This window comes from Strongylocentrotus purpuratus, unplaced genomic scaffold (assembly GCF_000002235.5).
Source record: "Strongylocentrotus purpuratus isolate Spur 01 unplaced genomic scaffold, Spur_5.0 spur5_scaffold_7, whole genome shotgun sequence".
Lineage (NCBI taxonomy): Eukaryota > Metazoa > Echinodermata > Echinoidea > Camarodonta > Strongylocentrotidae > Strongylocentrotus > Strongylocentrotus purpuratus.
The window spans coordinates 13322541-13336440 of record NW_022145613.1 but is presented as its reverse complement, the minus strand read 5'-3'; the positions used below and the strand labels follow the sequence as shown (position 1 = coordinate 13336440).

The 13900-nt window shown below is 34.9% G+C and overlaps 1 protein-coding gene across 2 annotated transcripts; it reads left to right on the top strand.

Moving 5' to 3' along the window:
* The first annotated feature begins 5279 nt into the window (after window positions 1-5279).
* On the top strand, window positions 5280-13562 carry LOC589022 (carbohydrate sulfotransferase 11). Of its 2 annotated transcripts, none has more exons than XM_011677061.2 (4): window positions 5280-5737; window positions 7817-7931; window positions 8984-9180; window positions 12057-13562. In XM_011677061.2, exons 2-4 carry the CDS (start codon window positions 7829-7831, stop codon window positions 12942-12944), a joined length of 1188 nt encoding a protein of 395 aa, XP_011675363.1. In that variant the 5' UTR covers window positions 5280-5737; window positions 7817-7828; the 3' UTR covers window positions 12945-13562. The 2 variants fall into 2 exon arrangements, with proteins under 2 accessions (XP_011675363.1, XP_793773.3); XM_788680.5 differs by having other exon boundaries at window positions 5282-5741.
* Window positions 13563-13900: the final 338 nt, after the last annotated feature.

The window sequence follows — 13900 nt, the reverse complement described above, 5'->3', positions numbered from 1 at the left end:
GTATTGAATAAATGTTTCCTTCACCTCAAATTCATGAGGTTTTATTATTTTTATGATATTTGAAAATGCATAGGTTAATTTGCATAAATTATGAATACGCAAATTACGCATTCATGAATATCAAATCTGGAAATATGCAGGGAACTAGAATCATTACAAAAATTGTCAGACTCCACTTTTTGGATGTTGAAACTCATTGTTCATATGAAACTTCTTTTCTAACACAAAATATTTATTTGATGAAATTAATGATAACTTGATTTTCAACTATTTATTTTCTTATGTATTTTATTTATTTTTCTTATTATATCTATTGTTTTATTTCCAATGTATTCTTTTGTTCTGGAATACATCAAGTTACTTTGAGAAGCATATAAAAGCAATTTGATATCAATTCATATCTCCCACTTAGGAAGAAAAACATCTAAACCTGTATTAACATTTCTGCTTGTACATGAATATATGCAATTATAGCACTTTTTTGATGACATGCCCATAATAAATTGTTATGTAACACCTTACAGGTATATCCGATTTTGACGAAAATGGTATCAAAATGTGCGTACGACTTGAAGGAAAAAAAGGTCATGAAACGACAATTCAAAATTCTAAGCGGTTGCGGCGCAATCTCCGAAAATGTCGAGGGGGGCCTCCCATGCCACCCCCCCCCCCAGTACAGTAAGGTATATAGCAAACCTCACCTTAAAGAATAAGTGTATGTATTTTGAAAAATGAGATGTATTTATGCCCTTTCATGTAAGATATTCCTTACGAAAGCGTACAATATATATATATATATATATATATATATATATATATATATATATATAATTAGAGACATTATTGACATGATGTAATGTCTTTTAGCGTGACATAGGCTTAAAAAAAATATTGCGACGTACCAGGCAAAGTTGTATATGTACCGTTCACCAAGCTGTAGTTGGAAAGACTTTCTAATCCAATAACAAAATATTTGCTTTTCTTTCTCCCCTTACAGAAGAGGGCTGAAAGCAAATTAAGCTTCATGCACACACTGTAGCCCTCCTACATTCTAACTTATGTTCAGCATGTTCATTTTATTTTATTTCATAATTATGTTCCAATTACGTATTGTAATAGAAAATGTATGTTTGACTGAATGATAAAGAAACCAATAAATTCAAAATATATCTGCAACCTCATGCTCTAGGATTGGGGTTAACAAGGAGTGATCAATAATTAAGAAAGACAGACATTGAGTGAGAGAGAGAGAGAGAACGAGGGGGAGAAAATAAAAGAAAGAGAGACTGTATAAGAGAGAGAGAGAGAGAGAGAGGGAGAGAAAGAGAGAGAGAGAGAGAGAGAGAGAGAGAGTCTACGGCTGCAAGAGATTAAAGGAAACCTCGATCACCCCCAAAATAACTCTAATTCATTCTTGCCCATTAATCAACACTTTTAATTTGCATGCCTTTTATTGCAAAGTTTTGTCCTGAAGAACGCATGGTTATCTCTTGTATAGGCTAATCTTGTGTAATTTCTTAATACCAGCAATCGACAAATAGTCGACTTATGTTGATAGTATGGGATGTTGAATTTGAAATAAAAAGGAAATACAAAAATTAAATACACTTTACGTCATTATAAAACAGAAGTGGTTCTGAAGATGGTTTTCAGATCTTCATTAAAATCATTGATGTACCATCATGATGCCAAAAGTGTACAGTCGTTATGGTGTACATATTTCAAAAGTGCCTTTCGCTTCTTTTTTCCGATTTATCTCAAATCATACCATAAGAATGTAAACTTTCTTTTATATTGAAAATTATATTTTTTATTCTATTATTGCAAAGTATTGTCCTGAAAAACATGTGTGATTGATTTATGCTTATTTTATTTCCTTTTTTTAAGTACTGTATATATGTATCCCTATAACTAAACCATTTTCTCAATATTGCGTCATGAGTGTCATTTCTGACAGACACCCCATGGCGCATTACAAATGTTCACTATTATGATTATTATTAAGGAGGGGTCTCGGTAGGAGCTTATGACAAGACCAGCTCAGAAGTAGGAAGTGGTTAGGGGTACGCCCAAAGGAGAAGAGAAAGAAAGAGAGAGGGGGAGAGAGAGAGGTAAAGGGGGGGGGGGACAATTTTTTTCTGATATAACATAATGACATACTAAAAGAAACAGAAAGGGAAAAGAAACAAAAATGATTTTGCAAATGTTGGTTTTAATAAAGCTATACGAACTGCATCAAATGATATGCACAATAATCAAAATGACGGATAACATGGAAGATTATGTTAATACCTCTCGAGGAAAGACTGATTCTCAAATTATTTTGATTGAAAATTACGTTATTGTAGAGTGTAAGATCAAGAAGGAGAACAAAACACGTTTATAAAAGTCTTCAGAAACAGATTAAACAAAATATTATTATTCAAATGAAATTGTATTGCGAAATGGAATATAGGTTTACACGGTTATAAAATAAAGACGATGAATACAATAGCCTTATTCAGTTTGTATTTTGTGTAGAGCAAGTAATGATTAAAATGAAATAGATGAAACATGTTCCATTTGAACTCTTTCAAACTTATCGTTAGCACATTTAACATTGTATCAAACATATTTTAAACTCAAGGTTTTTCAGAAATTATAATAACTGAAATAAAAATAAATCCCCCACTACCTACGTCCTTGATAATATAAAACTGTATATACATTTTCAACATACTCAAAGGATAGATAGAAAGAAAAAAGGAAAACTTCATTGCTCTATGGAAAATATCAGCTTGCATCACATTTTATCCCAAAATAATGACGTTGCATTGATCGATGCCCCTTACTATCCGGTATCGCTTCCCCAGTGGTATATCAATTCTTCGTTTGTATACATTTTTATTGTTTCCTCTCATAAACAAAATTGCAAATAAGATTCAAATTTAAACAAAATCACAAATCAATTTCCATATTTCATACGATGTCGTAATGCATGATTTAGAATACAATATTCGAGGTAAAAAAAGGAATCAAGCCATTGTGCACTTTCTGTTTTTGATAGATCTGAAGAATGGTGTAGAGGGGGCGTGCTCCCCGGAAAGCAGGGAGGGGGAGGCACAGGAAGGGAAGAAACAATAATAATTAGACAAATTAGAAAGGAAGAGAGGGGACTGTACTTGAGGATGCTTATCTAGGGTAAAGTGCATATAATAAATAATGACTAGATTAAACATGATACGCTCTTCTTGCGGCCCGTTACTTATGTTTTAAGAGGATCTCATAATTTCAGGCCCCAAAATATCGTAAAGTGAAAGAGCGTTTTATATGATTCAAGGTTCGAAACCTGTAACACCCATTGCTTAATTTGACATGCAGTTAGGTCCGACAGTTTGCATACACCTGGAAGGAAAACACTGCACTCATTCCTTTCAGGAGTCACATAATTTTTGTTATAAGAAATTTTTCTCAGACTGAATATAGGTGATGTATCTACTATACACATTAAACATTCCTGAAGTGAAAAGTAGGCAGAAATGATTTTAGTTGTAATAATGTATATTGTTTTTTTCTTCTTCTGCCAGGTATATGTAAACGTTTATAGCTTTACTGTACATTATAGGGTAAAGATCATTCTTAGGGCCACATTTGAAATTCAAAGAATTTTCGGATAGCTTGCGAAATTCTTCTTTGAATTCCCCCCGGTCCCCAACAGAAAAAAATATCTTCTGTGTGCCCATGCCTTAAGCCATAATGCATGGCCGTACAGAGGATTTTTTTATTTTGGGGACCGGGGTAAAATACAATGAATTATTGATAATTTATTGCATTTTCTTTGTTTTTTTTATTTGTGGGTACTGCCTCCAACCCTAGCCCCCGCTGCGTACAGTCATGGTTCAGTGGCAAAGCAATGGCCTCGTAACTGCGAGGCCCCAGGATCAAAACCATGTCGATGTGCTACATTAGTGCCCTTTTGTGGGGCATTAATCCCCATTACTGTCATTTATGACTTAAGGGCGTATAGGTCCCCTAGTTGATAAGCATAGTAGCATACACATGCTTTAGCAGTCACGCAAAATAAACACTGGCAAATTATTATTCAATAAAATCTGAGATTGTATACTATTATCTAGATCTATTATGAATAAATCATTGTCAAAACAAATCCATAAATTGAGGTTTAATTTTTTTTTCCAACTTTACGAGCAACGGTGTACTTATTTAGGAATAGAAACCTTTAGTGGAATAAACCTGTTAACAGCTAAATGTAACAGAACTCCGAGTAGCCTTTGTCAAACGTTACTTGAACAAGTGCACAGAAGATATTAACTCATTGGCATATTGTTCTCTTGGATCCCTTGTCAGACCGTCATTGGAATATTGTTCATCAGTCTGGGATACCCAAAGCAAGGACCTCATATCCCGACCTTTTCCCGACCGAGTTGAACCTCATGACGGCACCCTTCCGTTCCAGTGCGAGACCTCAACCAGAAGATCACATTGAAATTAGCTCCAACAAAGACTCCTACAAATATTAATTCCTCCCGAAAACACTTTTCAATGAGGGAAAATCATAGCTGAAAAGATACAAATGATTTTTGATGGAGAATATACGACAGGGGGGACAAGTGTAACTCATCCGTACTAAAACAGCATTTGACAAATCAAGTTATGCGAAACATTCACTCCAGAAGAGCAACAACTAATTTATGCAATTTGCGTTCTGATAAGTACAGTAAGAAAAGACTATTTACAGATGAATGAAATATTTCATCACTGCACATATTTAGAAGCATCCACAAGTATTAGACGTATCAACAAACTTCTTCAAGATAATCTGCCTATTCTTGCAGATGCCATATATAATAGGCCTCATTGGGGTGTGCACGGGGTTTCCCCCTACTGCGATATACGAATAGTGCAGTGGGTTCTTAACGTGCGGGTGGGTGGCGACTCTCCTGTACACGGGGCCTCTATTTAACGTCGTATCCGAGGGAAGGAATGTTTTCCACATAATATAGCCTGCGTCTATAAAACAAGGGGAGGGCACGTTAACACCCAACGCAGACTTCAGTCATCCGCCTAGGTGGGACAGGCAGACGCTTTACCGACTGAGCCAACTCGCCTCCGATAGGCAATAACACATAAATCTCTCGAGGTTTCCTTTGATCAATCGAATTCTTTCGCACGTTGACTGCAGAAGTATGTACACGCACCACTTATTTGCATAAAGTCAATAGTATTTCCATAACAATAGTAAACCGTATTGATGCTGGTTCTTGAGCCAGGGCTCGCTATCCACACACAATCAACACAACAGCTTTCTTATCTGTATTGTTACCTCCGAAGACGCCCGGACTTAGTCCCCCTCATCACCGGTCTTTGAACGGGTCCGTCCGCAGAAGTATGTGGAGATTAAAGAAGACGAGAAGGGAACTAAATCAATATAGGCCTCCGAGTGACACCATTTATGATCCTTAAAACACAGTGGTCTGGTAGTGTGGTGGTGTCAAAGGCTTATTTCACTACGCCTTGAGAACCACAATGTAGTGCGTTTACTGTCTTCATTTTTTCAGCGTATTCTCCTGTTAGATCGTGTAGTTCTATATTGTTTCAATTTTGTCAAACAATGAGCATGCATTCGACTATACAGCTGTGAGTGTGCAGGTTATTTTAATACACGTCGTTTAGCGTATTTAATTCGATACATGCAGCCAAGACCTGATGTGGATTTCCCAGATAGATTTTACACCGGGTAGGTAAGATAACGTCGTGTTTTTGTTTTTGTTGTTGTTGAAATAAATCTTTATTCAGATACAAAATCATGCATAACATCATACATTAATATTTGTAACAAGCATTTCATCACATATCAGATCAAATTATATATCTGTATTTACTTGAAAGCAGATTGTAGATGTATTTCGTGTAAATCATCCACTTAGTAGTATTCACACCTGTTTTCTTACTTTTATTTTCCTCAATTTCTATTCTGTATTTTATAATTTTGTATGGGGTAGTAGAGCGAAAGTGAAAAAGGAAAACGTGATATATACTCTTCAAAATGGAGGCATGAATATGGTTGACATGTGTACACAATTTATGTCGTTAAGAATACAATGGTTGGTTAGCTTTCTGTGTTTTTAAAGAACTTCATGAAAAAAAGGGAAATCGACTATATTTCATTTAGTATTGGATTGAAAAAAATGGGAGGGATTGATATCATTATGGTTTGTAAATGTTTACCAAAATATGTGACTTCTTGTAGAAGAAAAATACCCGATGTCTATTGTGATTTACTTTATACGTGGTTTACAGTAAAGCAATTAAATTATGTAAAAAAAATATACAACCCACTTAATATGGAAGAGTTACAAAAGAAATGATTTGGTTAAATTGTGATATCAAATTTAAAGGTAAGTTATTGTTGTATAAAAATGGGATAAATCAGGTATATTATTTGTAGGGGATATAGTGATAGGAAATAGATTTTTGACAGTCAAATAATTGAAAGATAAAAATATTTATTATGATAGTAGATGGTTGAGTGAATATGATAAAATACGAACCGCTATGCAACAAAGATGGGGGCAAATTATAGAATATGGCAAACAAGTTTACGCTTTTAAAGGTTTCAAACGTAAATCAATGATATATTCTAATTTGAATTTTAATAGTTTTGAATTATCAATACACTGTATTACTGTTAAAAACAAACATAAACGGAACTCGTAAAATGAATTAAAAAATCATCTAGGGCGGTAGATTTCTGGAAAAAAACTTTACAGACAATTTTTGTTATTAAGAGGGATTCTCTGTGGTTACTTAATTTGAAGTATGTTCGTGATAATTACTTGATACAATTCAACTTTAAATTTATGTATAGTATTTCCCAACACCTGTTTATTCAAATGAAAAATCAAAGAAAACAATTTGTGCTACTACTGTAACCCACCTGGTACCATGATCCATGTATTTTTCGAATGCGAAAAGATTTATCAATTCTTGAACTTTATTGAGATATTATTATGTAACTCCTTCTGTAGAAATTTTAACATAAACAAACAACATTTGCCTATTATTTTTGTTGCTACATTTTTAGTAAATTTATTTACAACAATCGCTTTATTAATTGCAAATAAAGCATAATGAAGTAGTAAATTAATATCTGTACCATTTTCCTTTGCATCATGAAAACCATATACACCACTTAATGGGTAAGAATTTAAAATCACCAGGACAACAACTCCCATGGTAACTACCTCAGACAACTTACCTGCGGATAACTTACAAATACCTACATCTAATGACTCCCTATACAACTACATTTGGGACACCTAAACACGGGCAACTACCCCCGGACAACTACCCCGCAGTAATCCATCTAGAACCTCATTGCCCTAGTAGTAGCGTTCTAGTTGTAGTTGGGAAGTTCTAAATTAGTATTGTCTTTCAAATGCCGTTGTAATTTAACCTTATCATTTTTTTTGGCCTGCAAATGGGACATAGTACCTTTTAATACTAATATTGTATCACAATATGTTTACAAGAGCTATTATAGATGATGCAAAATTCCAATAGTACCTTATAGATTACAATTATTATTATCATTACTATTGACATTATTATTATTATTATTATTATTATTATTATTATTATTATTATTATTATTATCATTATCATTATTAATATATCAACATGATTATCATCGTCATTTATTATTATTATCATATTTATCATTATATTTAATATGTTTATTATACTCCATCAAAAAAAAAGTAAAATGATAAATGGACTTCTCCATATTTACCTTCATCTTCATCTTCCATTTCAGGGCATATTGAAGATGATACGGGGAAGGTTTTTGCGCCGGTGGGGCATGATGAGTTTCATCATGGCTTGCTTTGTGTACACGGCAGTCTACTTGTCAACCATCCACACATTTGAAGGTAATAACCACAAGAAATTACTTTTTTTTATGACAACAAGGATATAACTCAGTCTAGATTTCGTTCGCTTCGATATTGTGTTAATTTCCCTTTAAATGTAAAACGGCATAAAAAGGGGTGACGCAGATTTGAACCTGAGCCACGTCTATCAGATGGTGACGTTTAAAGGTCGGTCCCCAGACGTAAATAATCATATACACGTCTGTAAACACTCAACACCCCTCCCCCTAAAACACAAAAGGGGGGGGGGGAGGGAGAAAGACATCTTTTTCTCTAGAAGGGTGCAAACGACAGTCATTGGTTTACGATTAATACAAAAAATGAAAAGGTCTTCCAATATTCTTGGAAAAAGGTACTGTTGTCTAGTGGATGCCTCACCGGACTGTTGATCACATTTTCGCGGTTCGAGTCTTGCCATCTAGCAAGTTACCATCTACATTTGCTACTCTCCACTCAGGTGTAGTAAATGGGCACTTGGTAGGACTTTATTCCTTGAATGCTTTCAGCGCCTAAGGGCAAGATAATAATACTACTTTGTAGGCGATTTGAGCACCCTCTAGCATGGATATATAGGTGGGCACTATAATCAAGTAATGTCATAAACATTTTGTTTTTACGCAGTTTTTACAGTTCGTTATTATGCAAAGAAAGTTTTAATAGTCAGTTTGTTTTATGTCAATTTAATATAATTATAAGAACCATAACGGAACCATAACGGTTCCGTTGTAACCCATGAATAATTATCTTCTACTTTTAGTTTACCAAAATGCTAACCAATCTAGCTTTAGACTTGTCATTTTCTATCCTAAATATTCTCTCCGAAATTCGAAAAGGGAAATTTATCTTTTACAGGTGTGTCACCACTCACATTTATTAATTCGAATTTACGAGGTTGCGTTTGATTTCTTAAGGAATGATTGATTACAATCTTCCATGTGATTAAAACAGAAATATTGCCTCTTCGCTTTGATATTTAATCTTCCCCTTTAAATTAAGCAACATGTCGATTGAAATGTCCATTAATCATGTTAGCTTTTGAATATTTTATGCAGTAAGCATCAGCCTGGAGAAACCACGTAAAAACAATCCACCGCCGTTTCCATGGGAACACCCGGATCCAGCTCCAGAAAATGATAAAGCGGGAAAATTTTCTAATCGGGCGATTCAGGAGCACCCAGACTCTCTCCAAAACCTCACCGAGAAGTTGAAGACGAAGACGGAGACAATGGTTCAAAAATCTGAAAATGAGGTAACAAAACATGTTGATATATATATTTAAAAATTTAACGTATTGTGAAACAGGGTCAAAGTTGAAGTGTCCTTTTTAGTGTTCAACTTTGACCCCGTATCACATGACGTTTATCAGTTTGAACTTAGTTGAATGAGCATGCGCCCTATCGGATATTAAATAATGCTTACGCCTTTTCTTATCAAATCTAATGTGACGATAATAATAGTAATATTAAAAATGATCATGATAATAATACATGATATTTGCAAGGCGCCGAATCCACCGGAAAGCAAATACTCAAGGTGCAAACATGTGATTACGTAAAGGTATCTGCATTATAGAAAAAAGAACAGGAGTAAGATAGAACGTACTGAAATACTGAAATTAAATAATAATAGACCATTCCGGGGGGGGGGGGGGGGGGTAGTGAGCACTAATTTTCTCTTTCTTTTTTTGCTCCTGAAAATTTGAAAATCGCGCCGGCCGATAATTCGCTCAGTGGGGGGTAGTGAGCACTATTTGTTTTCTTTTTGCTCCTGAAAATTTGAAAATCGCGCCGGCCGATAATTCGCTAAGGGGGGGGGGGGGCCTGGTTCCGCCACTGACATGTGTGCTTATGTCAGAAAAATCGAAATCATTGACTGATTATAAACCGTTTTGAATATACATTTCGATCATGTCGCCACTTTGACTTTGAAACAAAAAATATGCATGATTTGCATTACTCCATACTTCATTTCCGAATACTTGGTACCGCAACAAGGTGGCAGAGAGTCAAGGCGAGCTTAAGACCAGGCATGAGAGGATCTCGAAATCACGCAAATAAAAAAAGCATTATCGGCAGAACTGCTTGCTTAACAACGCACATAGGTCTCTAAAATTTGCAAGCCCCAAACTTGACTATCAAACTTATTTGCTAGTATAAAGAAAATCTGTTTTATGGATGTCACTTCATCAATCAAGTAGTTACTATCATATTAATCATCATCATCATCACTACCATTATTACTTGAACTCTCAATTTTGATAGTGTAAAATAAGCAAAGAGCTTGAAACTATTATCAATACTCAACACTGTTAAACAACCAAGGATCCCGAATTTGTCACGGAATGGTCTTTTACGACTATAGTGAGAATAATCACTATAACATTATAAATAGAGGATCAAGGAAACATACACGCTAGTAAACAGTTTTGGCAGGTAATTTAAAAAAAAAAGTTATATTACATAATGATGAGTTATTCTTTCATCTTATGTCTATTGTACTGATCCTACTAGACATTAATTAAAGGAAAAGATCAGTCGAATAAGCAAATATTAATCGACTACGAGGGTAACGGTGCAAACTATCATCACCTCGGCGATGATAGTTTGTATCCATTTCCCAAGTAAAAGAGGTTAATATTTGTTTTATATCCCACATCGGCAATAAGGTCTATTTAAGGTGAATTTTACATAATTAAAACAACCGATTTTGCAGACAGTTTAGCTTCAGCTATATTTTACAAAGCACAACATACGTACATGCGATGCGCGCTCATTTGACATTGACATTGACTTTGACATTTCGCGTAACCTACTTTGCTATGCTCATTCAATGCGCAAGTCGCGCAAGTGGGGCAGCAGCAAAAATTACTTTACAAACAGACCTATCTCAGGTAGATAGTACTTATCTATACCTTTTTCGTGCTCTGTACAATCGCAATGCAAACAACTATACATGAGGGATATAATACCTTTTATTCCACTGTTATCGATGTTTTACAGATGTTTTACCTTATTAAAAGAATATTAATAAGGTAAAGGTAACTAGCTTATATAGCCACTGTAACAGGGATATTTACGAACAATAAACAACCAGGGTCAGTTTCTGTTAACCGGTTTTAAACTCAATATGATATCAAATCGTAATTTTTCTTTTTGATACAAAACAACGCGATACGATACAATACGATACGATATGATTTTTTTCTTCTCACTATTCTCTATTAATTCTATTCAATGCATATATGATTTAAACATGTTGAATACATTAACCAAGAAACAAAACAGACCTAAAATAACTGCATGTTTAGTTAAGCTACGTCAATGCTCAGTAACCCACTTAAAGGTAATACAAAGTTTTGGGAAATTTTGAAAATTGGGTGGATAGTGAATCTTTACAATTTTGATATATTTGGATGCCCCTGTGGATGTATTATAAGCACTAAAAAAAATAGCCCCTAAAACACTTCTGTTTTCAAGAAAAATTGAATATAAAAATTTTGATAAATTTCAAATAGCGCCTATGGCCGTACAATCGTAGCTGCGACCATGAAAATCTCAGAATATGTAGTTGGGATATATAATTTCCAAACGGGAATAGCTAATCGGTCGATTTCAGTCAAGAAACATTGTTTCATAGCTAAATTAATATTTTGACCTTGAGAGGGAGCTATACAAAATAAAGAGTTTATTATTTATAATTTCATAACTTTAGACTCGATTTCAACCACGACAACGATCAATGTATATTGTAGGAACGCATATGCTTCCAATATGTTAATTTGAACCAAATTCATGACCCCATACCAAAACTTTGTAATACCTTTATACACTGTATACATATACTGTATATATATATATATATATATATCTCTGTATTCACTGAGAACCAGTAACAAACACATACCCACATGTACACACACGCAACGCGCGCGCGCACACAAAATATTTTAACTTTTAGTTTTGTTTGTCAATTTCACATTTGGCTACTTTTATACTTTTGTACACACTCATACTTTAAAACAATTGAGATTCTTGCTTAGTTGCTTTGATTCAACAGTAAGTTGTTAGAAACTGCTATTGCCATTTTCGTCATCTTTCTTTCTCTTTCTCTCTTCCCTCCTTTAAGGACACTGAAATACGAACGGATCAGAAGAAGGACAGTGTGGAAGATTTTATGTCGGCCCAAAGCGAGGTCAATCGACTGAGGCGAGAGTTGATACTTGATCAGTGCGCGAAGCATCCAGAACTGAATCAAGGTGGTATTACCGACAACACCTATCGCCATATATACGTCAATGATAAGCACAAGCTTCTCTATTGTTTCATCCCGAAGGTTGGATGCAGCAACTGGAAGAGGGTGATGATGATCTTGAACGGGAGCACGAAAACATTCAGCGGGATGAGTTCGGACGAAGTCCACTTCAGCAACGGCATGAAGCGACTCGCCGGATTCACGCGCAGAGAGCAACAGCACAAGTTACAAACATTCAAGAAATTCGTTTACGTGCGCAATCCGTTTGTGCGCGTGCTGTCGGCCTTCAATAATAAATACGGGGATGTTGTTCAGTATCGAAAAGAAAAATACTTTCAGGGTTTTGCGAAAACTATCATGAAGCAATTCCGATCGCATGCAACGATGAAAGAGCTGAAAACGGGTGAAAACATAACTTGGACAGAATTTGTACAGTTTTTGACACAGCCCAAGCGACCGTTCTTTGACGACCATTGGGAAGAAATGTTTAAAACGTGTTTGCCATGTAAGATTAAATACGATTACGTTGGCAATTTAGAAACTGTTTCAGAAGACGCAACGTATATGCTCACAGATTTGCAGTTAGACTCTTTGGTTAAATTTCCGTCCAAAAGCAATAGTCACCCAACGAACAGCACTGCCGAATTTGAAAAAGCTTTTCGAAACTTGCCCAAGGACAATTTAAAAAAATTGTGGAAGATTTACGAAAAAGATTTTGAAATCTTCGGCTATCCGAAGCCAAATTTCATAGAAGAACTTTAAGTTTAGACAGAACTAATGAATGTGTCGGAAGAAGTTGGTTTTGAATAATCTATTGTATTTTTTTACTATGTGATTTTATTCGTTATGTAAGAACTGTTTTATTTTCAATTCGTTCGTAGGTATTTTGTACAGACGGTGTGAGCGCAGGAAATACAGTCATCTAAATACAAAGAAATTTGTAACAATGAAACACTGGAATTTGAATGTATTAGAATATCTGACACTTTCTTCTCCCCTTTAGAAGATCCATTTCGATTAAAATAAAAACTAAAGAAAGAGATTGGAAAAATGCTGTTTATATATTAAAGCCGCTCGGCCGTTTCTCGTTCTCCAAACCTATTTGCCTGGAATCATTAATGAAACTGCGCTGCAAGATGATGGCCATATCTCATTGCGATGAACGTATATAGCGGATACTTGAAGTGAACTGATAATACCGTCTTATATGTTTGTTTTGCTATGTAAACCATGTGGCGTTTGACTCGTCTTTCTGGACAAATGCCATCAATATTTTTCTTCAAGCTATGCTGGTTTCCTTTCATCGTTGAATAATGATTTATCTCATTATCCTTAATAAAGTAACCAACTGTTGACTAAGATCGCCGGAGGCACTATAGATGAAACATGTATCATGCAAATTCAATGCTTTGTACGAGCAGATCTTATCTTGGAATCCTTCAAAAATCGCCAAAACACCTCTATTCAATCTTAAAGAACTAGCCATTCTGATGTTAATGTAAAATTGACCTTAAAATATACGATATTGTTTTAACTGTATACCTCGAGAAGTGTACACTGTAAAAACCAGGGTGTAGAAATTCTTACACCAGTATGGTGTTGAATTTTTTTTGACACCATTGGTGTTATTTTAACATCGGTCAGATGTAAGCATGCATTAATAATTACTGGGTGTTAAGTAATATGGTGTAGTTTTATGCTCGGTGTTGAAAGTATCA

Excerpts from the sequence above, each read along its gene's own strand:
- LOC589022 (XM_011677061.2), top strand. The coding sequence starts at position 7,829 with ATGATACGGGGAAGGTTTTTGCGCCGGTGGGGCATGATGAGTTTCATC. Across the intron at positions 7,932-8,983 it reads AACCATCCACACATTTGAAG|TAAGCATCAGCCTGGAGAAA; the intron begins GTAATAACCACA and ends TATTTTATGCAG. Across the intron at positions 9,181-12,056 it reads TTCAAAAATCTGAAAATGAG|GACACTGAAATACGAACGGA; the intron begins GTAACAAAACAT and ends CCCTCCTTTAAG.